The sequence below is a fragment of the Mycteria americana genome, chromosome 1 (assembly GCF_035582795.1).
Source record: "Mycteria americana isolate JAX WOST 10 ecotype Jacksonville Zoo and Gardens chromosome 1, USCA_MyAme_1.0, whole genome shotgun sequence".
NCBI lineage: Eukaryota > Metazoa > Chordata > Aves > Ciconiiformes > Ciconiidae > Mycteria > Mycteria americana.
Window position 1 is genome coordinate 64,815,896 of NC_134365.1, and position 27,731 is coordinate 64,843,626.

General features: G+C 44.9%; 1 protein-coding gene across 2 annotated transcripts in view; it reads right to left on the minus strand.

Annotated features, from left to right (window-relative positions):
- Positions 1 to 27,731, minus strand: part of DENND2A (DENN domain containing 2A) — a 63,082-nt gene that overhangs the window by 8,090 nt on the left and 27,261 nt on the right. Inside the window, exons 3-14 of one of the 2 annotated variants that reach the window (XM_075503323.1) lie at positions 26,429 to 27,640; positions 25,216 to 25,370; positions 21,836 to 21,957; positions 18,052 to 18,249; positions 15,842 to 15,935; positions 14,496 to 14,546; positions 11,321 to 11,508; positions 10,499 to 10,608; positions 10,218 to 10,287; positions 9,510 to 9,587; positions 8,869 to 9,009; positions 6,437 to 6,585 (exon numbers count right to left, since the gene is read on the minus strand). In XM_075503323.1, the coding sequence (XP_075359438.1) occupies positions 6,437 to 6,585; positions 8,869 to 9,009; positions 9,510 to 9,587; positions 10,218 to 10,287; positions 10,499 to 10,608; positions 11,321 to 11,508; positions 14,496 to 14,546; positions 15,842 to 15,935; positions 18,052 to 18,249; positions 21,836 to 21,957; positions 25,216 to 25,370; positions 26,429 to 27,640 (2,568 nt within the window). The remainder of the gene's footprint in view (positions 1 to 6,436; positions 6,586 to 8,868; positions 9,010 to 9,509; positions 9,588 to 10,217; positions 10,288 to 10,498; positions 10,609 to 11,320; positions 11,509 to 14,495; positions 14,547 to 15,841; positions 15,936 to 18,051; positions 18,250 to 21,835; positions 21,958 to 25,215; positions 25,371 to 26,428; positions 27,641 to 27,731) is intronic. The other variant, XM_075503331.1, reaches the window with a different exon arrangement.

A 27,731-nucleotide genomic window follows, 5' to 3' on the forward strand; every position in this document is an offset into this window, starting at 1 on the left:
CTGCCATCATCAGCAAGCCCATGTCTTGCTGTGTCTACCACACATGCAAGGTAGATAATGACTCTGAGAGAAACAAAGTGAAAATAATGAGAAAACACAGAGCTAGTAAGAAACAGGAACATTTACCTAAAAAAAACCCACCCAGAAAAAAAGTGGGAACAGTATCAGAGTAGATTATTTTTCTCGTATCTTTCATACAAGCTAATCTTGAAAGGAACTGCAAAAGTGAACGTGCCATCTTAGAAGTGCACTCCAAGTTAATAAGATCCTTTAAAAACTGTCTCTTTCGAGGTAGTGTTACTTGTACACCCATACATTTCAGGCCATGTTAGCAGAAGCAAAAGGAGGAGCTTCTCTTCCCCTCCATTACTGCAGAGCATATTTTCCACTCCTCAGTTTCTGACTGGTAATAGCACCAGTAATAACAACAACATCATCATGGTGAAAGCTGAAAGAACTCCCTTTCATCACTTGTGCGCAGCACTGTGGCATTGCTCTTAGACCACCACCACTGGACTTCCTCTTCTTTGAAGAGAGGTTGAAGGTGGAAGTGTTAGAAGTTTCACCTTTGTCACAAACCCTCAGTCTTGAAGGAACATCCAACTTTCCTGCCTAAAGGTGGGAACTGCCTTTATAGACAGCACTTGAAAACCAAGGGAAAGGATCTCTGCAATTCCAGGTAGCTCCACAGAGGAACAGTGAGCAGCTGAAGTACAAGGTTATTTATGGCATGGTGAGAAATTACGGCATGCTGTCTCCTACTATATTTATGGTGGCTTGTTCTTCCCTCAACCCTGCTCTCAAGTCCCAGCGAGTACACATGGTACGCGAGAGATTAAGTGGGAGGAAAGATGGCTGAGGTCCAGTAAGTAGAAGTCACAGAGCTGTGTAAGTCTGAAATTGTATGCACCACGCAGTGGGAAGTGAAAAAGAAAGCTTCCCCTTCCATCTTTCCATCTGTGAATACCTCATCACCTCCAGGATAGATCCTAGTGATCTCTGCTCTGAAACATTTCTCACCGTGGAAGACATTTTCAGGGAACAATACTGATAGGGTTGAGGTCTGTGAGCCTCCTCTGAAGGCAGAGCAGTTCAGAGATGGACACAGAGGAGGGAACATTGAGGCGTCTCTTCCGCATGTGATTCAGTCAGACTTGCTCTGCAGATAGTCGCAGGGAGCTGCAGCTTGCCAGGAGCGCAGCAGAACCTTGGTTCTTTGGAATGACTCAAGCCTGAGCTCCCTCCTTCTCTTACATATGGCACTGCACCAAGCACTAAGGGACTGCTGATTCACACCGCGGCTACTGAGCCTTGCAAAAGAATCCAGTATGATAAATTCCTTTTATGCCATCTGTGTGACTGTGTACTCTTCAGCCAGCAGCGATGGAGGCGACTGCCTGAACTACATCACAGTTGTAATACAGCAGGTACCTCTCTGGGTAGAAGGTGAATATGGCCACTGAAGTTCTGGGCACTGCTCAAGCTGGATGCCTCTCTCCGTGAGATGTGCACAGAATCAACCACAGTTGATGTGCACAAAACAACCAGAACAGTTTAATGCACTCTCAAAGCACTGACTATTTGAGTGTTGGTCAGCCCTTTGAGGGCTCTTATACCAAACAGGCAGCCAATGCCTTTGGGTAGCTACAGCCAGTGTCCCTGCTGAAATCCTGATATCCCAGGACGTATGCGCCGTAACCATGATGACAACTGCTGCCATTGGAATAATACTGACCCAGGGTGCTGTGTTTTGCTTGGTGCACTCCAGATGCCACCAGGAACAAAAATATCTACCCAATGTGATTGCAGTGTGCGCTGGGGAGTGCCGTGCACTACCCTCAGGCCACAGAAGTTCAATGCCAGTTGTTCACATGGGACACAGACACCACTTTTTAAGGCTTTTGGTTTCAACAGCTAATCCTTAAAATACTGCAGGTCTTTAAAGTACTCTTTCAAGATCCTGAGCATATTTTCATGGGTTCATTCAGCCTCCTGTAAGGAACATGGCTGAGCTGCATGTCTGATGTCACTTGCACAGGAGCTTGCAGGAGACACTGAGATATCGCTAGTATAGAGGCTAAAAAGTATTGATGTACACAAAGAACCATGTCAGATCCTTCCCTAAAGGGCTGATTTGGATATAGACTGACACAAAGATCTCTCTGGCTGAGCACTCCCTTGGTCAGAACAATGATACTGCAGCAATTTGTGACATTTGTTTGCTCGAACAGCAGGCCTTCCCACCACACAGCATCCTATGCAAAAACCTACCACACAGCACCCTGTGAACCTGCTGCTTCTTGGTAGCCACCTTGAACAGAGGCAGCCAATACAGAATCTGAACACAACAGCTGCAACTACATACAAACTCTTCTTCCTCTCCTGGGAAAACCTGCTCTAAGACTAGTTTGACTTGCTCTAAAAAGATACCCTGACAACTTGCAACAGCTTCTAAGGAAGGATACTGGCTGCTCAGTTTGGTTGCTTTCCTCCCAAACTTTAGACTGACTACAGGGTTTCCAGCTTTCTGCTTCAAAGGCAAGCACCTATGCTTAAAAAGCCTCCCAAGCTGAATCCCTCTTTGGGTTTAGGATACTTAATGATTTCTGAAAAACACTATTGAATCAATCAGCCTTTTGGAGTTTAATGCTAGGAAGTCTGTTGTTCCCTGAAGTAACCAAACTGCTGAAAATATGCTGGCATTTGGCAATTTAAGATGGTTTGATTACGTGTTTTTTTCTTTTCTTTTTTATAAGCTCTGCTACAATAGGATTCATTTTACAAACGCCTTTGGATTTCTGACACTCTGTCACATGTGGATTTACTTATGATGGATCACAGAGCTGGTTTACAACATTTAACAGGCGCAGGAGCTTCCAAACTTTGCCCCGTGACTTTGCACAGTGTTGCTGCAAATCCCGCCAGGACGATGCCAAGTTCCACCAGCTGTGGGGACCGTCACTGCCTCCCACTGACGTGGCAGGTTAGTGCAGGTGAAGAAGCGAGCATTAAGATGCTCTGAAGAAACAACGCTACCATCTGACATCCAAACTTCATCCTTGGGTTTCTTCTTCTCCCTAACCACAATACAAAAAGGAGAAATCTGGGAGGCTGGTATTCACAGTCCCAGATTTGTTTTTGTAGCACACGGAAAAGTCTTCTTTTTGATGATTAATTACCTTTTACTGGGGATGACCACATTTAAAGTGTCTACTCTAATTCTTTCAGATCTGCCTTTGATAACAATGACCATTTTGTGTTGTTGACACAGCTGTGGTTTCTGGCAGGGACAGAGGCAATTGCTCGAGTTGGTCAGATCCACAACAGGCTTTTGAGGAGATCTGGAAAAAGGGTGCCTTGATTTTAAGACCATGTAAGTTTTCCTGATTTAAAAAGCCCTCTGAATCTAACACATCTCCCCCTCAGGCCAGCAAAAACTGCCCAGCTCTAGGTACCTTGTGAAATCAGGCCACTTTTATTTGGAAGATGCCTTCTAAAACATTGGTCTTCAGTGCCTCGAACTGCACGCCAGGCAGCATCACTTGGCAACAAAAGCAGCTCTCATGTTGCAGTGCCTAACCCATGCCACAGCCTCCACTGCCCCAGGACTAGAGTTTACAGTGCAGAAGCGAACAAAAACTAGGGAGGACTACACAGACCAACATAGTTTTAACAAAGTCATTTTCCTAGGTTGCGAGGCAATGTATACTCCAGTTCCCATAGCGATAGAGGGGAAAAAGAAAAAAAAAAAACACCCAAAAACTAATAAACCAAATTCTTTCCTTTTCCGCTGCCAAGCTTTGGATTGACAGGTCTTTAAAAAACACTCAATGTTCATTCTAAAGATGGAAAAGACAAAGTATTTCACTTGCTGTACACTTGTTAGATGCATTTTTTGGCTCAGCTTGAAAACATTTCACAGTTCACACAGTATTTGGCAAGAGACCTTTCAGCTTTCTTTTCCCACAGACTGATTTTATAGCAATTAAAAGATGTAAATAAATTGCATATATCATTTTCTCTGTCACTCACACCCAGACACACCTTTACACACACATACAGATAGCTATTGATAGTGCCTACATGAAAAACTGCAAAGATGAATAACAAATGTAATTTATTATGCATCTTTCACCATGTCACCTGCACTCTCCCCGTTAATCCATCTCAGCTGGATTATTTCTGGCATTCCTAACCTCTGAGCAGTATCCAACAGCTGCTTTTATCGTTTTTTTTCTTCTCTTAAGCTATTGCCAAAAAGTGTTTCTTTTCTTTCTTCTGAAATTGGCATTTTCACCCCTAAAGTAAATACTACTTAATATTCATTGAGTTCAATGTGTTCCTGTCCCAGGAAAAGTACCATTTGGACAGCAGATCCTGTATCTACAATACCATCAGCTTTCAAAACATGGAACTTCGACCAAGTAGAAGAGACTGTTGACCTTATAAAAGGCTCACCAATCCAGTGCACTCAAGTCACTGGACTGGATTAAAATACAATAGTTTACTTAACTTTGAGGGTTATTTTCTTTGTTTTCTGTTTTTCAAGCCCTTACAGTCCTTTGGGGTAATTTTCAAGTTTTTTCTCCACAAAAATGAGCCAGAGAAACTTCATACTTTGTTACAGGAAAAGAAAAAGACTCTCCTGAAATTGCTCAGAGCAAGGTCTTCTCAGAAACATCAAATATTTAAAGTCTTGTAGAGAGCTGGCAAATCTATGGTAAATATTTGAATCTGAGCCCTGTGGCCTAACAGGCCCTGGATCTTTAAAATGTGACAATTCTTTTTTTCACAGAAGAAAGCTGTTTATGGTATATTTAGAGATTCTAGAAACTATGACTCTATAGCTCTCTCCCATTCTCTTTTACAGGCCTAGGCAGCTGGACTCATTCCTAAAGACCTTGGATATACTGAGAAAAGATACAGTGGGGAAAAAAAAGAAAAAACCACCAAACCCCATCCAAGTGCTTTGAATTAGAGATATTTTGTAACACACACCATGCTCAGAATACATATAAAAAGGTGCTGTCATATAAAAAGGTGATAGGAAAAGATCTGGTAAATAAAGGTTCATTCTAAAGTGATGTCTTAAAAAAAAAAAGTTCCCTACCATTTACTCTTACCACCCAGCCCTCATGTAGAGATTACAATGTCATCTGTGTCCTTAACAGGTTTTCTCAGAATGTAAAATTTGTCCTACAGAGGAGAAAAACCTTTGAAAACAAAACCTGTCATCATAAATTATCACATAAATCATATATGCTATGTAGAAATATAGCATTTGGATGAATTCTCTCATTTTCAATGCAAGTCTGAATGCTCTGCATGAAATGTGTGGCTTAAGTATCCAGAATACTAAATATCTACACATATAATGTATCAGTGATTATAAAGAGGCAAATCTTCCCCTCTCTGATCCAAGGCAGCTGCCAAAAACTGCAAGCAGCCAGTGCTGCCTGGATCCTACAGCTTCCCTCTCTCCAGCCTTTCTATACTTGTGATGAGACTGCCTGAGCTCTGCCCGCAAAGAGCCCTGGATCCCTGCAGGATGAATTTTTCCCTTAGCTTTCCTGTAGAAGGGGCCTCCCCATCCTTTGCCCCAGCGCTCAGTCCCAGAGCTGCAGCCTGCTGGCTGGAAGTTGTGAAAACAGACAGCTTAGGGGCATTGTACACTCCTGAAACCTGAGCACGCTCCTAAGTGTCATTAGTCATCCAGGCAGCTTTTCTTTCCCCAGCCTTGGCGAACTCTCCTCCCGGAATCCTCAAGTGCTTCAAGGGCTGGAGAGCTGCCAGCCACCAGCTGCACAAGATCTTAAAGAAACCTGGGCCCATTTTCATAATTTAGGAGAGCAAACAAACAAAAAAAAAAACCAACCCCAAAACAGAAACAAACCACAAATTGAGCAGATTCAAAATAGAAGAGGGAAGTCCTCTGTCTCATTCCCCCTCACTGCATCCTTTACTTTCATCTCTCATGAGAAAATAGTCTTTAGGAACCAATATTAAAATATAAGCTGAAGATTTAAGAACATTTTGTGACATCAGGGAACAAGCTAGAAGGGATGGTGATCTCTGCCTGAGGCTTGCTCCTTGGAAACTCTAGCACAGCTCAGTGGGAAACACTGCAGCATCATGGAGCAAAAGGAGGGGTTTCATTTATTTAGCACCAGGCCTCTGCTCTAAAACCATCTGGAGGAAAGGGAATTTGGTTCTCCTTGGGGATGAGATGCAGCATGCTTTTTGCAAGCTGCAAAGCGAAATTATGGTTCATGGCCTGAGTTTCCCACTCCTGGGAAGTACAGCCCTATTCACATCAGATAAGAAGTTGGAAAAGAGCAGAGAAGGAAAAAAGAACAAGGCAGAGAGATCAGTCACTGCAATCTTCTCAGCCTTCCTTCCTTGGCAGCATTTCGTTTAAGGAAACGCAAAAGGGTACCTGAGCTTGTCTGCGATAAAGATCACCCTCCTTTCCAGAAGCAGGGAGGCAAAGACTCTGCTCAGGTGCCGCACACTGAGGGATGTGAACAAGGACTCGAAATCAACATGCTCAAGCCTGGAGTCAAGAGGCCGCCGCAGCTCAATGACCTGTCGGAGAGAAAAAGACCACAGGTCAGCTCGCTGTCCACCCATACTGTGGCAAGCATGGACAGCTAACAAGCATTACCGACTGTGCTGGTGAACACTGCACAGCGTTAAGCCCTCAAACAGTCTTTCCTTGTGTTACCTCCCACAAATCCTTCTTCCAGATGAAGCTGAAGACGATCCAGAGTCCACTCCAATGGGCACAGCATGAGACCAACCACAAGTTCTCCCCACTGGACTGAGGACAGGGAGCTCTTCATAAGGAGGAAAACTAGTTTGTGTCCAGCTAGGAGTGGTTTCCAGGCTTTCTGGCATTCAAGCAGCAGAACGGCACGGAGCCTTTCAAATCTGCATTCTTATTTTTACAGTTACGTTTTATTTATTTTTTTTACTGCAAGAATCTGGATGCCTAACCTACTGACTATAAATTTTTTATATCAGTTACAGAAAAGAGTAGCCTGTGGGCATTTTCCTTTGTTCATATCTACTTAAATAATTCCTGTCACAGCACCATAGCACTTCGTACTCCTTATCTTAGACAGATGCTTATCTAATTTGTTCTTGAAAGCCTCCAACACCACACATTTCATAAATCCCACAAGAAAATTACTCTAGTTCTGAACTACCCTAACCAACCCCAAGCCTGCAGCTGAAACATCTCAGTGGCAAATTACTTCAACTACTTGTTCTCTTACTCACAGTACACACTCAAAGCAATTGGGCACCTTCCTCTCTCTAGGAAACTTCTCATATATTGAAAGGTTATTATCACGTGTCCTCCTTTGTCCTTTGTTTTCTATATTAAGCAAACAATTTTCTCAAGCTTTGCCTGTATTTTCTAAACCACTTAATAAGTGGAACTACTCTTCTGGGGCTTTCTCCTAGTGTTTGCATTTTTTGGAAAATGATACTCTAAATAAATTTCCACCAATGCTGGAAAGCAGAAAAAATGGCTTTTATTTATTATTCATCCCTTCACTTTCTTTCACAATGCCAGAGTTTGTCTAAATAATACCACACTGTTACTTCTGCTCACTTATGGCTCACTATACCACCAGATCGTTTTCTGAAGTACTGTTGCTCTCTCAGTTACTTCCATGTTGTATTAGACTACCCATTTCTTCTTCCCAGCATTTTGCTCTTGTCGACATTGAATTTCAGACCAAACCTTCAATTTAGCAAGGTAATTTTGAATTTTAATCCCTTACTCTCCAAAGTGCCTGCAACCCATCCCAATGCTGTCATCTACCCATTGTGTCAATGTGGGGTTTATGCCATCAACCAGATAATTAATGAATGTTAAGGATCCTAGAAACAAAACAGCCAAAACATTCTCACAGCCTGACAGCACGCCACTGGGACTCTGTTCCTCGAGTGCAGATTTTTAACCAGCTATGCATGTGCTCTGCAGTGATTTCATTCAGTTTGGACCGTTTTCAGTTTGGTTGAGGAGAATGTCATCACATAGTGCTATGCTGAAAGCCCTTGGACACAACCTCTATCAACTCGCTCACTCTCCTTTCTCTCACGTTCAAGGCATACCATGCCCAACAAGACTACATTCAATTTGGCTCCATCCACCCTCCCACAGTCCTTCAATGCTACCCCAAAAAGCTCTGCACTCTTAAAACCCTCCCACTGTCCTCACACCACACTGTGGGAGAACAACATGTACCCTCACCTCCATGCTGTGAAAATGCCATTTTGAAAGGCTGCAACATTGCTCTTGTGTGGTTTCAGGTATTTTTTGACCAGAACCCCGTGCCCTGTCCCACATGAACACTGGTTCTGTATTAAGGATGCTGGAGCACATGCTATGAATCCTGTCTTCAGGAAGTTAAGTGTGGAGGGCCTTGAGCAGAACCAAGGTCATGTGCTATACAGCATGGGGCCCACCAGCCTGTGCCACTTGGCCTCAAGGCCGATGCCCTGTTTGATTTTGCCATATTAGCATGGCTGTGTCCTTACATTCATTTTCACTATGTATACTACTAAATGTAGTAAATTTACTACATTTACTATTTTAATATATATTAAAATACCATACGGCATTTTACTATTTACCTTTATCATTTTTACTATATGATTTCCCTTTTGATTCTGAGGTCACTGAAGTCTCCATGCCATCCCCTCTGGTTCCCTATTTTACTCCCTAGCTTCCCCACACAGTTGCCAGACAATCTGTCCTTAAGATCCCCAGTGCTATGTCACAGACTCAACTTCCAGTTGCCAGTCCTGCGCCATTTGCTGGCCCAAGTCTCCCTGTCTCTAAGGTAGTGTCTTCACCTCTGTTCCTGAGCCTGGCAAGAAGTTCTTGACTGTAATCGTCCGTCCCAAAGCTGGGAAAGGTGCCTCCATGACACTCCTCATGAGAGGCTGCACCAAGGCGGGGGAAATGCCCCGTCTCTTCTCAACTTCATCCAAGATCTGAAATAAAAGCATGAAGACACAAAAACATGTAAATCAGGAGGAGGCAGGCAACACCAGGAATAAAGTGCTCCAGCATCTACATTCTCTCCTTAACCTAGCATCAACACAGAGCCTTGAATCATAAGGAAGAAGGTTAAGGGTCTTCAATTGCACCTTTTATTTCCTTCAGCAAGAGAAACCCAGCTCCAGTGAGGTCAATGGAAAGCTTACAATTGCAAACTCCACACCACCCTCGGAGTCAGGACTCCACCTTTTAATCTCTCAGTGCTTGTGTTCCGGTAGTTCTGCTGAAGGAACAAGGCAACAGCTGACTATCTAGGTTTCCTTTTAACTCTGTTTTTGCTAGGTTCTGGAACTAGCATGCAGTTGCCTTGCCAACACCATTTCAGGCCCTTTCTGCACCCATCAGCTTCCCTGATCCCCATCCTTCTGGTGTTGACTTCGCTTTGAGGTCCCTCTTGGCCTACAGCACAAATTCCCTCTCTCTCCCCCCTCACCTTAGAGAAGAGATTGAAGCATCCAAGGCGACTCACAATGCAGTAAACTTCTGGGAGACGCTTCCCTTTCCCACTGGGCTTTCAAGACAAACGCAAATACACACACAAGAAACACCAAGAAAATGTCAGCATTATAACTACTGCAGAGACAGAGTGACCGGTCTCTTAGTTCTGCAGCTTGCCGCCTGGCTCAGAAACTCGCAGACATTTGACAGCACGCTGCTGATGACAATACCTTAAGTCTGGCTCAATCCCTGGTACGCCAGAAACAGTGGGGAGAAATGGGCACATCCACAGTATGATCCCAACCTTCCCAAGTCAAATGACTAAGGCAGGTCATACTGCTCTACAGAGACAACTCAGCTTACAGGACTAGCACAGGTTTAGACAACTGTTCAGTAGCTATCTAAACCTAAGGGAGACAAACCCTATCTTCAGCTTAGTGGTGGAACAACAGTCCATGGTCATAACGTTAAGCACTGGTGTAAAGAAAAGGTGAAAGAACTATGCCTGGAGTGGAGGATGGTATTCAGAGAGGGACTTTGGCACTGAGCAGAGCAGAAGAGAGCAAAGCTGCTCTGCTACTGCTCTTTCTTTCCACACTGAAAGAGAAGAGCAGCAGCTTTCCACTTTCCAGAACGGGTGCCAGTAACACCAACCCCACAGAAGGCTGCACCTCTAGGAAAAGAAAAAAATAGGAATAATTACCAGCAGCCTCCTACAGTATCCAAATCGTCTGCTTCCATCTTCCCCCGTCAGGACAAATGAGAACGTCTCACTGCAGAAAGAGAAACCAGAATGACAAGATACCCATCACCCACATGAAAAGTCTCTGACATACAAACCAAATAAACCCACAATCTTTTTGCATTTGCAGTACAGCCTGCTCAGGGCTCTGCCCAGTTTTCTACTGTAACAGGTCTCATATTTAATTAGCTTGATATATAAATCTGTTTCTTATGAATTGGGATACAAAGTACAGTACTTACCTGGCAAACTGATGGATGGGGGCCCAGTCCTTTGCATCAGGGAAGCAAAACTGGGGAATAGCTTTCAACTGATCTTCTGCCTCACGCATGAATTTGAACGAGCGCTCGAGCTAGCAGAACAGAGAGAAGGAATGTTTCCAATTAGTCATGTGGGGATGGAATGACTTCAAATATTTTTCCTGTGACAAATGAAGAGGTGATGACAGAGGCTAAGCTTCTGCCTGGAAGATATTAAAATTTCTGTGATTCTGGCTCACCTAATCTTTAGGTATCTTAAAGTAACTTTGTGCTCCCAATTCCACCAAGCCCTGCATCTGCAGCACCTGCCCCTGCTATATTGCGCCTCCAATCTAGGACACATCTTCCAGCAAGGGGTGAGAGAACTGAAGTCTGAGGGGAGCTCTGGTTACGTCCCATTTACAAACACTCTGTCACACTGGCTCTGTGTTCCTCCCATTCCTCATTCCCCATTTTGAGCTAGACTATTGGTGAAAGCTGTGCCTTCCCTTTAATAACATGTCTTCTCCCAAGCATTGGTTTTCTTTAAAGAGAAAAGGGGGAGAAAGGGAATAGCTACATAAAAGTCATAGCCAAGGGCAGCAAAAGATCTAAATCAGCTCCTCTTTCAACAGTGAGGAATATCATGACAATTCTCAAGGGGTGACTGCAGCCCCTCTATCTTCAGTCTCACTGAACACTGACACAGCAAGGGGGTTACTGATATAACATGCAGTCAACAAAGAAGCTGTGGCTTCTCCAGCTCTGCAAGTGCACCACGCAGTCTGAGACCTGTCAGCCAGACCTTCCTGACAGGCACCGCACCTTCAATGGGAACTGCTGGGTAACCTCAGGGACGTAGGCAGCCCCAGCCTGCTTCTTGTGCAGCGACACCACAACAAAGTACTCAAACAGCTGCCTCTCTTGATATTCGATCAAGTCCCGTTCCAAGGTTTGGTACCGCGGGGTTTGCTTCAGGCGAGATTTCACATGCACCAGGCGCTGGCTGTGAGCTACGAAGAAAAAGATTAGACATGGTGAGTTTGTCTAGTTCTTTGCACAGAGCACCAACAGCGCTTTGCAGAGACTTAGGGATAAACTTGAAACCACCTCACTGCATTTACTTTGTCAGTGGCTGAGTAAGAGGTGGAAACCATTTGGAAGCTGCACTATAAATATTGACAAAGACAGGACATAATCTTGTGAGTGCCATCACCCTGAAGAGCTTTGGCAGCATAAGGATTTCATGGATAGCTTTTACAGCTGAAGACAACCCAAACTGAGATCCATATGGGACATGGTGTAACAGATAATGTCTGGGCATTCTTCCTAGCATTCTTTATGCATCTTTCAAAGCCAGCACAGTTAGGTGATTGATCACCTTTGTTCAGAGGAGGCTGTGGGTAGTGATCCCCACGGTTTTACAAGACCAGCACTTGGGTCTTGGTCGGGCTAGGGTTCCACTGGCTCAGTAACACTAGGGACTCCCAGCTTCAGTAACGCAGGCTGGGCTGTAGGCCAACAACAAAAAAAAAGTGAAGAGAGGTACAAATGAAAAAGGCTGGCTCATGCCAGTCCTTCCTGTGCCTAAAACTAATCTCTCAGGACCACGTTTCTACAAGTTCACCCAAGACAAAGGGAAAACAAGAAAAACTGCCAAGCAAGCTGTAATTGCAACACACATGAGCTGTGGGACAATAAACATTCCGGCATGGAAAGTAATGAAAAGCTGCCTGCTGAGAAGAGACCAGATGAGATTCCCTAAGACCACCCCCCTGCTTTGTTTTACAGTCGCATCCCAAATTAAATCTGCATGATGTCTCCCTTACCCCTACTACAAACGAAAGAACTAACTACAAGCAGAGACTACAGCACATTCTCACAACTGTGCTTTTTGTGAATGCGGGTGGCAATGCAACGTTTTGACAGAAACAACAACCACAGGGGTACTGCGGGAACTCCAACTACATGTCTGCTTGGGAGACAGGGCTTCCTGAGAGACGGTATATACTTTAGGACAGACTCTTGACCTTTTGTCTGGTAAAGCTGTGCCACTCGTGGACTATTCCAGACAATATAATTTAAAGCAATCTTGAGGTGCCTCTTAAATCAGAGAGTGTAACAATCCCTGGACAGTTAAAGCCCTGGAAAGATGGCTTAGACTCCTTTCTCTCATCACCTATTACGCTATTTGCTCTAAGGCTGTAATTCTTCAAAAGTTTTCAGAAGTGGTTTCTGTTTTACCAGGGACTTCAAAAGAAGCAGTGTCATAGCAATGCTGAAGGCTTCTGAAAAGCTCGCTCGAGCTCTGCATTGTTTATATTCTGTGCAACCTACTAAAGATACCAGGATTTTACTGCTGTCATCATGGCAGAGTTTGTCTTTGAACATTTTTCCTTCCCAAGGGTCAGCACTTATGGCTCTGACATGCAGTCTGTGATTGCTGTCTGATGATTTACTGTGTCTCAGATGATGTACAGTGACTTGCTAAGCAGAGGTAACTGGCTGGTGTGTTTGGTCTGTTAGGCAAAACATACAAAATCGAAAGTCCTAGATAAAAGAGACTTGCTAAATCATCTCACTTTCCTATTTAAAAATAGGAAAGTCGACAGTTCCACAAGGCAAAATACAGGTGTAGCTAGAGCAAACAGCAAGTGCCAGAGCTCCTGTTCACAGTTACATAGATTTGCACAGTTACTCAGATCCAGGTATGGATCTGGATATGGTTCAGAGTCCAGTGCTGTTGGATCTAAGGTGACTTCACACAATCTCCATCATCCCCTCTATAGGCAGTTCCTAGCTGCAGTTATACAGATGTTACAGAGAAACCCAGGGTGATGCACATGATTCACTATGGCAACCAGTAACAGACAAGAGTTTGAGTCTTCCTGGCCACATCTACACTATCTTTCTCAGCTACATCTGAACATGGACTATATTTCACAACATTGTGTTTCAAGACAGTTGTGAATGTAATTTCTGCGCAATCTGGGTGCAAACCCTCTCTCCTGTCTCCAGGCTAGCCTGAGAACTTGTCAAAAGGTGGTGGCAGCAATTTTCAGCTTGATCTTGCTAACACAGCAGTACAGAGAAAAGATTTCCCAATGCAGAGGAGAGCAAGAGCATACAGTAGTGCTTGCGTGGAAAGCTGTGCTCACATGAGGGTACTCAGTCTGAGGTTTCTGTTCTGAAAACCTGAAAGAGGGTAAGGATGAGCACTCCTAAGCACAATGCACTGTGGTTGACACAGAGTGGGAACTGCTGCTTATCCCTGTTCTTTTCAGCTTGGGAACTGACCGGCTACCCAGATCAGGTGTGCACGTGAGTCAGTAAACTTTGGAATCTGAGGGAATTTCCATCTTGCATTCTAACTTTGCCAGGACTTTGAATTTGCCATATAAATTCCAAAAAGACTGTAATGCCAACAGCATGTCACAGGGCTAATTACCAGTACAAGAAGGTTTCAGAAGAGTATTATGGAGACCAGTATGCCATATAGCTCTATCAGAGTGAAGCAAGGAATGTAGCGCTTTATCCCAACTCAGCCAATACAGAAGAGTTTAACTAGCAATAAATCATATAGTGCAATTCTGTTTTCCTAGCTAGCCAGTCTGGCTGGTGGATCTTCTCCCTTAGTAAAAGTGTAGTGGGTTTTCTGAACACCCTCTCCCATGCAATACTGCCTCTGTCAGTCTGGTCACACATTTGTGACTGTGTACGTTGAAAAACCTCACTGTATTTCCACACTGTCCAGACCATCTCCTAGGAAAGGCACTGCAAAGAGCTTTGATGGGAAATGGAACAGATGTTTGTTTTGGACTCCTATAGTCCTCTGCCCATGAATTTTCTTCTCAAGTACTGAGATCTTTGTTTTCTCACTGTGTTCCAAGTGGAAACAAGCTCCTTCTCCAAAGGCAGAACACAGAGGAGAGATCTTGACCCAGGATCTCAGAGCAGAGTGTATCAGGAGCCATTTGCTCTCTTCACACATTTGTCTTACCTTTCAGCTTCTCTTCAGTATCACTGTCCGATTCACTGTTTTCATCTGTAACTAGGAAAAAAGAAAGGGGAAGATGAAGTAAGTAAAGCCTATTTATAACTGTGCATTTCTTATCACTGGCATGAGAAAGCCAGCCTGGCAACTTCAGGGGGAAAACAGTACAGATCCCAAGGGCCTCGTTCTTTTCAAGGGTGCACATACCCACAGACATTTAGCTTACTGACCTTGGTATCTTCCCATTCATTCACATAATAATAATAATAATAAAAAAACCCAAACAACAAAATAAATTTTGCACAGCCAAAAGAGTTGCATAAAGAATAAAATGCCAGAGTAGTATTTTATCCAAGTCTGTATAAGCACGACACCAAGGCAAAATACTGATTAATATGCAGTAGTTTGCAGGATAAGGGATAAAAACAAGCAAACAAACAAAAAAAACCAATTGCCAGACTGAATCAGACTCAAGATCTATACGGTTCAACAGCCTGTTTCTGTTAATGATGCCTTAGATGCTTCAGAGAGGGGTATAAAAAATGATGTAGAGAGAAGTCTGGGATGCTTCCCCTGAAGGTTCATATAAACACACTTGTCCACCCTGTGGGTGTATATCCTATATAAAATAGGATAAATAGCAACAAGTAATTTTGGGAAACAAATAGAGCTGGTGGTCACCTTTCACTGGAAATTAGGGTGTCTTGGGAAAAAATACTGTGTTGGAAAGATGTCATTTTAAGTTTTACAGAGACGAGATGTTTAAAAGTAATTGCTCTGAAGTACCTGAACCTTTCTGACAAGTTGTTGATTGACAGTAGGAGACTTAAAGTCTCAATCTTGCTATGATGGAGATGATCCTACAGTCAAGTCTAGAAACCCTGATTCCCAACTGAGGCTATTTGTTTATTGGGATGCTGAAGGAACCAGGACCGTTTCAAAATCTACTATCTTCCATTGGACAGTTCAGTAAAGTGACACATTCCCGCAAAATATTTTGATCTCAACAAATCAGACTCTTTGGACAGAACATTCCTCTCCAAAGCTTCCAGCCTGGTCCAGAAATAAACATCAAAAAGGGGGGACATTTTTGGTGTGACCTATAAGGTTATCATGTAAAGCCATGGAATGAAAACGAAGCAAGAATAACAAAAAAGTTCTGTTTTAATGAAAGTCTTTTGGGCAGAGGAACAGCCGTTATCTTCCCAAAAGAAAGGGTGGAAGACCCAACTCAGTCTCACCCTGGACTGGAAGAAGCGCTAAAAAACGTCACATAAATCATTAAGCCAGCCTAAACTCTAAGGCAAGTCCTCAAAAAGTCTTAGATGTATGATGATTCAAAGTTCCTTTACCTTTCCCTGAATTGCTCTCTGTAGACTGCGATAGTCTCTTGACACGTTTCTTTCCCCTTCGTGCCTCATAAATGGCATTGATTTTCAACACAAGCTGCTCAGCAAACACACAAAGAAACAAACAAGGTTATTTTCCTCCCCAGGAAAGAAAGAAAGTTAGAATTTCATGTGAAGTGCTCTGTTTCCCAACCCTGGCCATACTGAAACTCTTCACCCAATGGCCCAGAACTGACAATTACCAGCATTTACCTTGCACAGCAACCTGCACCTGTGCTGCCAACAGCCATGCTCACTCTGGTACAGAAGCAGTACAGTCATGCTGGCATGGCAGGAGCCTAAGGTAACAAGCCTTGATGAAAGGTCAGGCCTTAATAGACTTCCACACTGTGTGGCTGTACGAGCTTGATGGTGCCCACCTGGGCCTCTCCATACTGTGGTCCACACTCCAGGAAGCACCAGAGGGTCCCTTGGGAACCTGCCCTGGTCTGCAGGTTGAAAAACAGAAAACTGGCTGGAGGATGACAGCAAACATTAATATCTTTATGCCTTTAACATCTGTTGTGGGATGTGCTGGAAAAGCCTTCATACCAAGCGTGGGGGAAACGTATTATACAAAGAATGCTGAAGAAACCCAGATGGGTGGGAGCCAATGATGCTGAAGTACTTTATACTAGTGGTTTTCTTTGCAAATCCTTTAATCCCTGGCCTCCCAGCTGACCAGGAGACAGGACATTTCAGCATTGGGCACAGCTGGGCTTAGTGGCTCATTCAGTGCCTCTGATCTCCCTATCCGTCCCTGAAGGGGAGTGGAGTTGCAGAAGGACCATGCCAGGATTCCTCAAACCTCCTTGAGCAGAGCTGCCTCCTTGTCAAGGTCCCAGGCAGGAGCAGCAGGACATGGCCACAGCATTCAGATTTATTCCAGAAAGTCTGGGATCCCTGCACACATGTTTTTAGAGCTCAAGGTAAGAAAGGCCCACCACACACTTGGTCAGGGAACTCTGAATCCAAATATTTAAGTGAGAGGCAGGATGCTCTGATGTGGATGTGCAGCCTCCACCCAGCTGCCCAGCTCAAGTCTCAGTTTGATCCTGCCACTGACATAGTAAATCTCAGTTCTGAGTTTGCTCTGCAAAACTGCTCAGGAGCACTACTCAGTAAATATATACTTGTAATCTCCCCTTCAGTTGACATAAAAGTATGTGTGAACACACTGATAGAGCTCAAGCACATACACAGATGTGTAGGCATACTGGGAAAGAAAACTCTAGACATTTGTAGTCTTTGGCTCATTCCTGAAGAGCTGAGGTAGACAGAGAGGGCATTCAAAAATCAGATAGGCAAACACGAATTGGCAATGAGAATTGCCATGAATCTGGCAATAAGGAAACAAAGAAGATACACAAACACATCCCTTTTTCCCCAAATAAAAACTGTGGGTTCAAAAAAAAAAAAATCACCACAGACAGTCCCTGGTAGCCTCTGCTTGTCCTGCAAAGACTGGGATAAGCAACTGTGTTTTTATAACTGTGTTTTTGAAACGTTCAATAGACAGACTACTGCCAAACCTTATTTGGACTGAATACACTTCCTGCTAGATCTGAAAGAAAATAAAATTGCAACGGAGTCATGCTGTATCCAAATATTAAGTAGGAAACGTTGCTCCAGAAAATGCTCATGACTACAGACAACTCCTTTTGTCACTCAAATGTCAATATTTTCATTGTTCACCGACAATCACACCCCACCTTGAATTAGAAACAGCCAATGCATGAATCAGACCTAGCAAAGAACAACAGATTGCCAGGAGGGAACATCAACACAAGACACAGACAAATCTGACTGCCCTATCCATCAAGCAAAGAAGGAAATATGATGGGGTATGTTTTTTGCAAAAATATTAATTGCTTTTTTCCCCTCTAACAAACTTCAACTTTTATCCAAAAATTAAAATGCCTTTTTTTCTTCTTATTTTATCTCTCCTGACAATCACGATATCTCAGATGGAAAAATAACTTCTCCAAAACTTGCAGAGATGTTTGTGAGCCTTCTCCTTCAGGCAGAAAGGGAGTTAAACACAAGTTAGGTCAACTGCCAGGACAACAGCTATACTGCAGGGATGCCACATTGGAAACTAAAGAAAACATCATCTCATACTCACATTCCTGCCTGGAAGAAGCCAAGCAAAAGAGAGAAAGCCCTAGGTTTACCTTGGGAATCTTCCTTCTCCTCTTGCCATTCTGAGGATCTCCCAAGGAGAAGAAGGTGTCATCTGGACTGCTGGGGGTTGAGGGAGGGCTGATTTTGGATGGTGACCCAGTCCCATCACGGCTCAGTTTCCGTATATCTGGCAGTTTGAAACTCCGCCGCTCTGAGTTTTGCCGGAAAAAAATGGGCTTGGAAAGCAACTGGAAATGGAGGAGAAGGAATGAATGAACACAGCACCTTATGTACCTTTGCTTCATTGCTAACACTGTCACGGCAGTAAATCCAGTGGGGCAGCCACAGCACTCAGCTGGCAAAATAGCCCAAATTCTGAAAACACTCCCAGATTTCTGCACACACAAGGAACTTGCCCAGCTGCCAGGCTAGACCAGGACTATCTTGACCAGCAATTTAACCATCCCATATTCATTCCAGACCAGAATGCAATCTCAGGGGTTGGCCAAGAAGCCTTGCTCCAGTGTGAAAAAAAACCTCCCAGGACTTGTGTAATCCAGAGGCTGGAACTGTAAACAGGACAAGACTAACCAACCAGCCAACCACAAACATTTGGGATAAGGAGCAGCTAGCTAGGAGGAACAGAGAAGCAGTGAGACCACACAAAGCGCACTGCCGGAATAGTTGTCTTTGACAGTAGCCAGAATTAAATATTTCAGAGGAGGGTACAAGAAATGCCATGATAGACAATTATGGAGACTAGTTTCCCCCAAAGCCCATTAGCAAGTTCAGTGGGAGCACAACAGTAGATATTTAAGTACCAGCGTAAAGTTCCTAAAGTACCTGACCAAAAACAGCATCAGAGAAGCAGAAAGCTCAGCTCCAGATAAAGAAAGGTGTATTGGGTTTGCATGGCAAGGCTTTGGTAGCATGGGGGGTTACAGAGGTGGCTTCTGTGAGAAGCTGCTAGAAGCTTCCCCTATGTACCATAGAGCCAATGCCAGCCAGCTCCAAGATGGACCCTCAGCTGGCCAAGGCTGAGCCCATCAGCAATGGTGGTAGAGCCTCTGTGATAACATATTTAAGAAGGAGGAAAAATTGCTGCACAATGGCAATTGTAGCTGGAGAGAGGAGTGAGAATTTGTGAGAGGAACGACTCTGCAGACACCACGGTCAGTGAAGACGGAGGGGGAGGAGGTGATCCAGGGGCCAGAGCAGAGATTCCCATGCAGCCCGTGGTGAAGACCATGGTAAGGCAGGCTGTCCCGCTGCAGGCCGTGGAGGTTAACAGTGGAGCAGATATCCACCTGCAGCCCGCAGAGGATCCCGCGCCAGAGCAGGTGGATGCCTGAAGGAGGCTGCGACCCCATGACAAGCCCGTGCCGGAACAGGCTCCTGGCAGGACCTGTGACCCCATGGAGAGAGGAGCCCACACTGGAGCAGGTTTGCTGGCAGGACTTGGGACCCCGTGGAAAGGACCCACGCTGAAGCAGTCTGTTCCAGAACGACTGCACCCCATGGAAAAGGACCCACGCTGGAGCAGTTCGTGAACCATAGCCCGTGGGAAAGACTCATGTTGGAGAAGTTTGTGGAGGACTGTCTCCGTGGGAGGAACCCCATGCTGGAGCAGGGGAAGAGTGTGAGGAGTCCTCCCTCTGGGGAGGAAGGAGCAGCAGAAACAACGTGTGATGAACTGACCGCAACCCCCATTCCCCATCCTCTTGCACTGCGGGAGGGGAGGAGGTAGAGAATTCAGGAGTAAAGTTAAGCCTGGGAAGAAAGGAGGCGTGGGGGGAAGGTGTTTTTTAAAATTTACTTTTTATTCCTCATTATCCTACTCTGATTTGATTGGTAATAAATTAAACTAATTTCCTCAAGTCAAGTCTGGTTTTGCCTGTACAGTAATTGGTGAATGATCTCTCCCTGTTCTTATCTCGACCCATGAGCCTTAAGTTATATTTTCTCTCCCCTGTCCAGCTGAGGAGGGGGAGTGATAGAGTGGCTTTGGTGGGCACCTGGCATCCAGCCAGGGTCAACCCACCACAAAAGACAAACCACTTCTCACCAGAAAGATGCTCACTAAGAACTCTTTTTGTCATCTCCTACAGAATGTCCCAGCAGTTATGACAAGGTTAAGTTGCACCTTTTGTGGGCACTGTATCTGCACTCCCAGAGGATGGATCTATGTGAGGCTAAGCAGTGTGGGGGAGAGGTATCCAAGCTAATTCTGAACAAGTCACAGCAGCACCGTAGCTGAGGCAGCATAATGGTCTGTCTCCATCAACAGACACTCAGCAGAGTTATTGGCCAGACCAATTCATTCATTCAGGTTAGCTCAGGTGCCTCTGGATGGTTTGGCAGAAGATGCTCAACTCACAAAAACGCTTACCACCCACAGAGAAGTCACACATTAAAATGAGTCTGGGAAGAGCCTTCACTCTGAAGAATCTCATCCTGCACTAGTGATATAAGCTACTACTGAAACTGTGCAGACCCATTGCCCATCTGTCTCTAGCCTGGGCAGACTCTTCAGCATGATTCCCACTGCAGCTGCAAACCCATTAGTTGCCAAGAGAGCTGCAGCACTTCTTTTCCAACTGAGGCAGATCATGGCTTTTAGATGTCAAAGCACTGTAGTGTAACATAATGAATCCTATTCAGCTCTTCACTAAGTGTCTCCTGCTGGGAACCGTATCTATGGTAAAAGGCATTCTTGTGTAACACCGCAGCCCCCTTTTGATAGCACAGGTGGGAAATCAGGGTGCACAGGTGATTGCAAAGCTCTCTGAGGGAAATCAACTTCATCCCAACACTCATATATAGACCCTTGCTGCTCTAGACCTAACTGGCAACAAGGAGAATGGATTGAGAACCAGAGAACAATCTTCACTTTTAAGTGTTAAATTATCCAAAGAAACCTCAGTTGCTGATTAAGCTGGTTGGAAAAGAGCAACACATCAAGAAACGCTGCACGTCAGACTTCTGAAAACGTTGGGTAACAGCTCTAATAATAGCTGCAACTTGGAGAGCATGGGAAAACCCTTTGGTCAGGAAAACCGTGTTTAGATCCCTGCTATCCACTCTGAACCCAGTTGTTGCCAGGATGACTTCTGCTGTCACATTGCCCCTGCTGTTCCAGGCTTGAACTATCTAAACAGACAACAGGAACTACAGCTCGGGAGGCTGAGAGCAGGGCTGGCCTTGGTAAGCCCTGAGCTCTGAGCAAGAGGTGCAGACCAATGTTTTACCTCTTCTTTTGGTTTCACTGCCAAGGAGAAAAACAGCACCAGGCTGTGAGCTCTGCTGCTGGTGAGGACATCCTTTTAGTATTGGCCCCCTAACCAGGGGACTGGCATTGCATTAGTTACCAGCACCCAGTCTCATCAAGGAGAGAGCAAAAGAGGCATCCTAAGGGAGGGGGCTGCAGAGGCATCTTGGCATCAACACAGGCAGACTGTGTACTGCCCACTGACACTGAGCCAAGACCACTGCAGGGCTTGATTACCCAAGCACTTAAATGCCAGCTTTGAGGGGAGGAAGACCTTTCCTGCACTATATTAGCAAAAGGTTTTCCCCCCTACCAGGGGAAGGTAACCCTGGAGTGAAAAAAAATGAAAGCCAACAAAACATTTGTATAAGGGAATGCTGTTTTTTCACCTTGCCACAGGGCAATAAACCCTCTCTTATCACACCATACTCTGTGGTAAAAGCCAAAAAGGAAAAAACCCTGACATGATGAAAGTCATTGGCAAAACTCCACTTTTTCCACACAGAACCTGGATTTCACCCAAAAACCTTCTGGAGCAGGAGAGGTGGCCACTTGAATCAAAGTACCTTAGTGGGAGTCCCAGGTACAGAAGAGGTGGGGGATGCTGGGAAGGTCAGGACACATTTCTTCCCCAAACAGCGGCTGTTGGTCTCAATGTCTTCATAAGGGTTTTCCTTCGATGGTGGATCTGCAGCAAAAAGCCACAAGCAAGAGACTGTAAGTGCAGAAAATCCTTGAGGTTTGCCATAAAAATCTGTTTGGGGATCTGCTGGCCTTCTCCCACCTCCCACATCAGTCATAAAGACCTGTTCTCAAGCATTCCTGCAATTGCTTCATTCTCTCCATAGCCCTAGAAGTCCAGCTGCTTGCTGGACAGCATCCAAACCCTGACACTGATGTATGCAGCTATAGGAATGCATCACAGATACGACAGATGAAAAAGACCCAGCAAGTCCTCAAGTTCATTTCCCTGTCTTCAGAGGAGCTGTGACGTTCTCATCCACATCAGTCCATAATTACATTTCCTTCTTTCCAGTCTTCTGCTTAGAATTGTCCAAATGAAACTGCGAGCTGAAGACCAGCATAAGGGTCCTCTCTCCTCTGTTTAAACTCCACATTTAGGGGGACCTCTGGTCATCATTTAATTGGGGCTGAAGCAATGCACTCCTCTTGGGCTGACTCTGCAGAAAGATTTAATCCACTCTCTGAATGTGGATGTCTCTCACACAACACAGGTTTGCAAACACATCTACCAATCATGGATGCCTCAATCTCACATGCCTCACTTTAGAAAGAGGGAAGGATTCACCTCACCTAACCCAGGCCATCCAAAGTCAGGATGCTCTCTCCCTGGAGGCAGGAGAGGGACACCTCTGAAGTAACATTCAGCTCATTCTTACCTAGGATCCCCTCAAAAATACAAGGCTTGAATGACCACACAGAGGTATCCCTTTCTTTCCACTGATTCTGGAGATGAGGCACTCAACTAATCCAAGTTTTAAACATCCAAAATTACATATAATGAGCTTCTTACATCCCACCCTTCAGCAGTGCTGAGAAATGCAAACATAAGTGTGTTCAAAAAGAACAAACAACTCTGAAAAAGCAGGTTGTGACATCTCCATCCGAGCATCGAAGAAACCAATGACAAAGGCTTAGCCCAAGCACCTGCATGGGCAGGCAATTTGTTATGAGATTTCTCTCTTCATTGCCATCATTTCATGCCATCCCAGTGGACAGCTGGGACTCAAAGCAACTGCCTTTCTCTTATTGTCATGTAATGCTTGGCTGAGAGCAAAGACTGGAGGTCAGTGATGGTGCAGGCCTCTGGAGCAGGGACTGATAATGGCTGTAGGATCTGTTTAACTGGCATGCTCCCACCTGCCTGCCCTGCTGGGGCAGGAGTGCAGCTGAAGTCTTCAGACAAGGACGGAAACTCAAGTCTTTTCCAACACTGTCTTCTACAGTGGCTTGGTGATACCCAGCACTATAGTGGTGCTCTGAATTCACCAAGGAGGAGAAGGTAAGCATGTGTGACACCAGCAAAGCAAGTCTGCGAGAACATTTTTTCAGCAAACATGCTGCTGTCCCTTAAAGTGGCTCCACTCTCTAATTCCAATGGCACACTTCAGTACTGAAAATATACTTCACCTGTCACATAACTGGACAGATTGGAGAAAAAAGAACAAGCTTGGGTTCTGTTGCCTGCCCCATCCTCAGCGTGCTTGGCAGCATGTCCAATTAGCCTCAGTCTAGAAGAACGAACACCGTTTCCCTCTTTTTGACAAGTAAACCTTGTCATCCATCTGCCCAGTACAATTTCCAGTATTTCAGGTAAGCAATGGCAAATGGGTAAAAAGATGGTGCATGAAGGGAATCTTGCTGGGAAAGGGAACGGTTCTCCCACCAACAGCTGAACCCTCCCTAAGTCACACATGTGAATATGGGGTGTATGTGTGTGCTTGCATGCCCTGATGAACACACATGATTATCTGTGGGTCAGCACTAGTGTCCTGCAGCTGAAGTCTTGGTTCCCCCTCCATTGGTGAGGTTTTCACATGTTGTTTATGTTTCATGGACTATACCCGCCTGTGGTCTTGTGAAAAACAAAACTAGCTTTTTTTGAGTTATCCCTGTCCACCCCTTTTCTCAAGCTTCCATCATAACACCACCAGGACTGCAGGAACCAATTAAAGATCACTGACTCCAGGCAAAGCCTAAACATGCAGCAAGAAAACAAAAAAACCAAACATACCCCATTAGCTAACAATTACCCATAACTTTGTTTTCTTTTGATCTTTGCAACTAAAAGCTGGTGGGGAGAGGAATTTCAGCCTGGTATTTGAGTTCTCTGCAAGCTTGGGACACAGGGGTATGCTTGTGTTTGAATGGACGGATTTGCCTATGCAGCCACTCTGTAATGCTATCCATGTTATTCCAGCTGATGAGGTGACCCTTACTCAGTGGTTTCTGAGACCTCCCATTACGCCCCAACACAAAAAAAACCAGCAGCTGCTCAGGCACTCCCTGTTCTTCTGCCCCCACCCCACCCACCCACCCCCCCCCAAGTAAAAAGAAAAAAAAAGGCAAACATGGGGCCTCTAGCTCCACAAACAAGGCCGACAGCTTCAAAAACGTCAAAAAGGATGGACTGGCATCACCTCATTTGCTATCAGTCCCAAAGGAACACGATTCCTTTGAGAGATCTTTCTCATCAAGTATGATCAGATTTTATTCCTATCAAAATAATAATGCCCTGCCTGCTCCTGAGAAGGCGCAGCTCCTCCCACACCAAACAACACAGACCACCTTTGTTGGATTACAGCTGTATGGCGAGAGCCGATGTAGCTATCCTCTTCCTATTCTGCTAAACTCAGCCAAGAGCTTTAGACAGCACCAGCCTACAGCTGCTAAAACTTAAGGCTTTTTCAAGAGGGATACTTCTATTCTATGTTCCATAAAAGGCCATCTAACTCACAATGTTAAAACACACTACATAAATTGAGAGTGTTACAGGAAATAATCTTCAAAATGGCATTGATCTGCCATCCAAGTGAGAGAATGAAACAAAACTCAATTTCAAAGATTGTGGGAGCTAGTTTCTTAATTTCAATGGCACCTGTGACATTGACAAGCTTACCACAATGGACAGACCAGAGCTGTGAGATTTAATCCACAGGACAAAAGGAAGACAGAGGAGAGATGCCAGCAAAAAATAAAAGCTGGTTCCCACATGCCTCAGGTTCATCTTTGAAGCTGATGAATTTTGAAATATTCCATCCATTTTTCTTACTACTTGCCAATAATCCATGTAAAATGTGTCTTGGTTTGCATTTGGACAATAAACATACTTTATTCAGCACCTCCGGTGAGAGCCTGTTGACCACAAGTCTTCTCAGTTACTCAGCGTTAGCAGTCAAATCCCTCCCCTGTCCAAAGCTCCTACCCAGTATGTCCTGTCCAAAGCTCCTACCCAGGATGTCTTCATAGACGTTCTCCTCAGATAAAGTGCGTGTGAGGGCCAGCTTGGTCTGCGCGTACCAGTCCACCCGGCCGTTCTCGGACGATGACTGCAGCAAGTCTTCAAACTCATAAGACTTCCTGCACCATTGATGGGAGGGGAGAAGGAGCAAATAGGAGAGTGATACAGTTAACCAGCATTTATAACGAAATCACAGCTAATTCACTTCTCCAATATGCCACACAGTTGGCAAAATGAATTACTGAGAAGAGAACGTTTCACAGCCTCATCCCATATAAAGCATGAAAAAGTAACACTGAGATCGGTTATTTTTATCAGCCACACAAATAAAGGCATTTCGGGGATGCCGTAGATAATCTGGATTGTCATGGCAGTAGCACACTGTGAAAATGCAAGTGTTAAGTGGCACATCCTGCAACACTGCACAGAACCTTAGGCCATAAGAGGTCCCATTTTCAGCACAGACCCCACCCCACAGGAATAGGGGAGCCGCAAAATCGGTTCTCTCTGAGCAATACAGGAAAGCAATACTTGCATGCAGGATGGTAGAAAGGGTAAAAACAATTAAGTGTCCTCCACTAACAAACCTGGAAAGTTTCAATTTCCTTCCTGCACCCAAGCCATGAATTTTTAGGTGACAGTTTATGCAGAGGGAATTAGAAACAGCTGTGCATTTTACGCTCCCCACCCCAAAAATGTGTGACAATCATGTGGCAGGGGAGAAAAGGCAAGAAAGCACTCCAGAAGAATATATACATATCAGATTCAGTTAAGAGGAACAGGCTTACTATGAAGAGTGAAAATGCTGTGGTAGAGTCTAGAGATTATCATTCCAGACCCTGTTCCAGACCAGCTGTAGTCATTTTGTAATTAAATAGATTTTCTGCTAGAAAACCAAAACAAAACCCCAAAACCCTCAATCTTGGGCTTGAAGCTTAAGCCACATAATACAGTGACCTTAAAGCCCAAATCTGCCGTGACTTATCCCTTCACAGTCATCCTGTGAAGTTGTGCTGGCCACTCATACATTCTCAGGAGATGACTAAGTGCTGGTTATGGCCAGCAAGGCTCCCTGGGGATTATGAGTAACCAGGGAAGATCCATCTCTCCCAGAGAGATATGGGAAGGTGGGACTCCACCATCAAGAGCAAAGCCTTTGTGAAACACAGCCCAGTACCTGTGGTCAGCATTGTTCTTGTGCTTCCCACTCCAGAGCCTCCTGCTGACAGCTGATGGGGGAGGAGAGGAGGGTAGAGGAGGGGGAGGAATGGATGGCAGGGGGGGTAAGTTTCTTTTATTCCTAGCTGCTGGCACCCAGTCCTCTTCCCCCTCGTGTTTGAAAGTCCGCCGGGGCTTTGGCAGCGGGTTGATGAAGGGTTTCTTCTCTGGCACCCCTGGCTCTGTGTACACATTCTCCACTGTGCAGTCCTTGGATTTCGCATGAGAAGTTCTTACCTCTTCTAGAGTCCCAAAAATTGGCTCACTGATTTCAGAGTCTAAGCCAAGAAGCCTTTTGTTGAGCTCAGCCCCACATATGCTCTCATGGCCCTCAGGAGCAGTGTGTCCTTGTGTTGCCTTCTCTTGCAAGCACTGTGGGGAGTAGTAAGTACCAGGCAACTGCGGCTGCAGCTCTGCTGAGCCATCTTTCAAAGCCTGCTCTAGCTTCTTGACCTGACTAAGCACTGAAAGATTCTCCTTCTGGACCTCCCACTTCCCACCTTTCACCTCCTTGCATTTTCCAGGGCTGGACTCCACTTCCTCATCCTTCTGTGTTTCCGCCTTTCGCTCTGCTGCCTGCCCTGTGCCTTTTGGAGTTCCTGCTTTCCGCTCATTCTCTTTGCCTGCCCCTTTGCACTCCAGTTCCCAGTTCATAAGTTTCTTGGTCTCCACTTTCCGAGTCACCAGTGCTTCCCCACTTGTCTTCTCAGTTACATAGGGCATCTTGTGCTCCTCTTTAACTCCCTGCTCCTCCTCTCTGCGAGGAGCAGACTGTGTTTCCTTTTTCCCTTCCCATTCTGAAATTTTGTCCTTGATGCTGAAGGACTTATTCCTCAAGCCAATTTTTCCAGGTGACCGTATATTCTGAGTGCCTCCTATCTGTCTCCTGATGATTTTACTGTTTTCTTTAATGTTCAGATCCACGGATGGGTCACTGATGATCATTTTGGGACTAAGCATGTTCTGCTGAAAGCAGTCTAGCCTTGGATCCAGCATCAAGTTCTCCAAGGCTCCCAGTGGGCTCTTCACCACAGAAGAAACTGGTTCAGCTTCAGGTGTTAAGCCCAGGGTGACAGAGGCACCTTCAGAACATCTCTCACTCAAAAATCCACACAAAGGTCTTTCTAATTCCTTCACAGCTGCTGTATTGTTTTTATCTGCAAGCTTGATCCTACACACCAAAGACAAAAAGAGAAGAAACATCACCGCCATTGCTAATCCTTGGTTTAGTCCATCAGCTCCACAAGCTCTACTCATAAAGC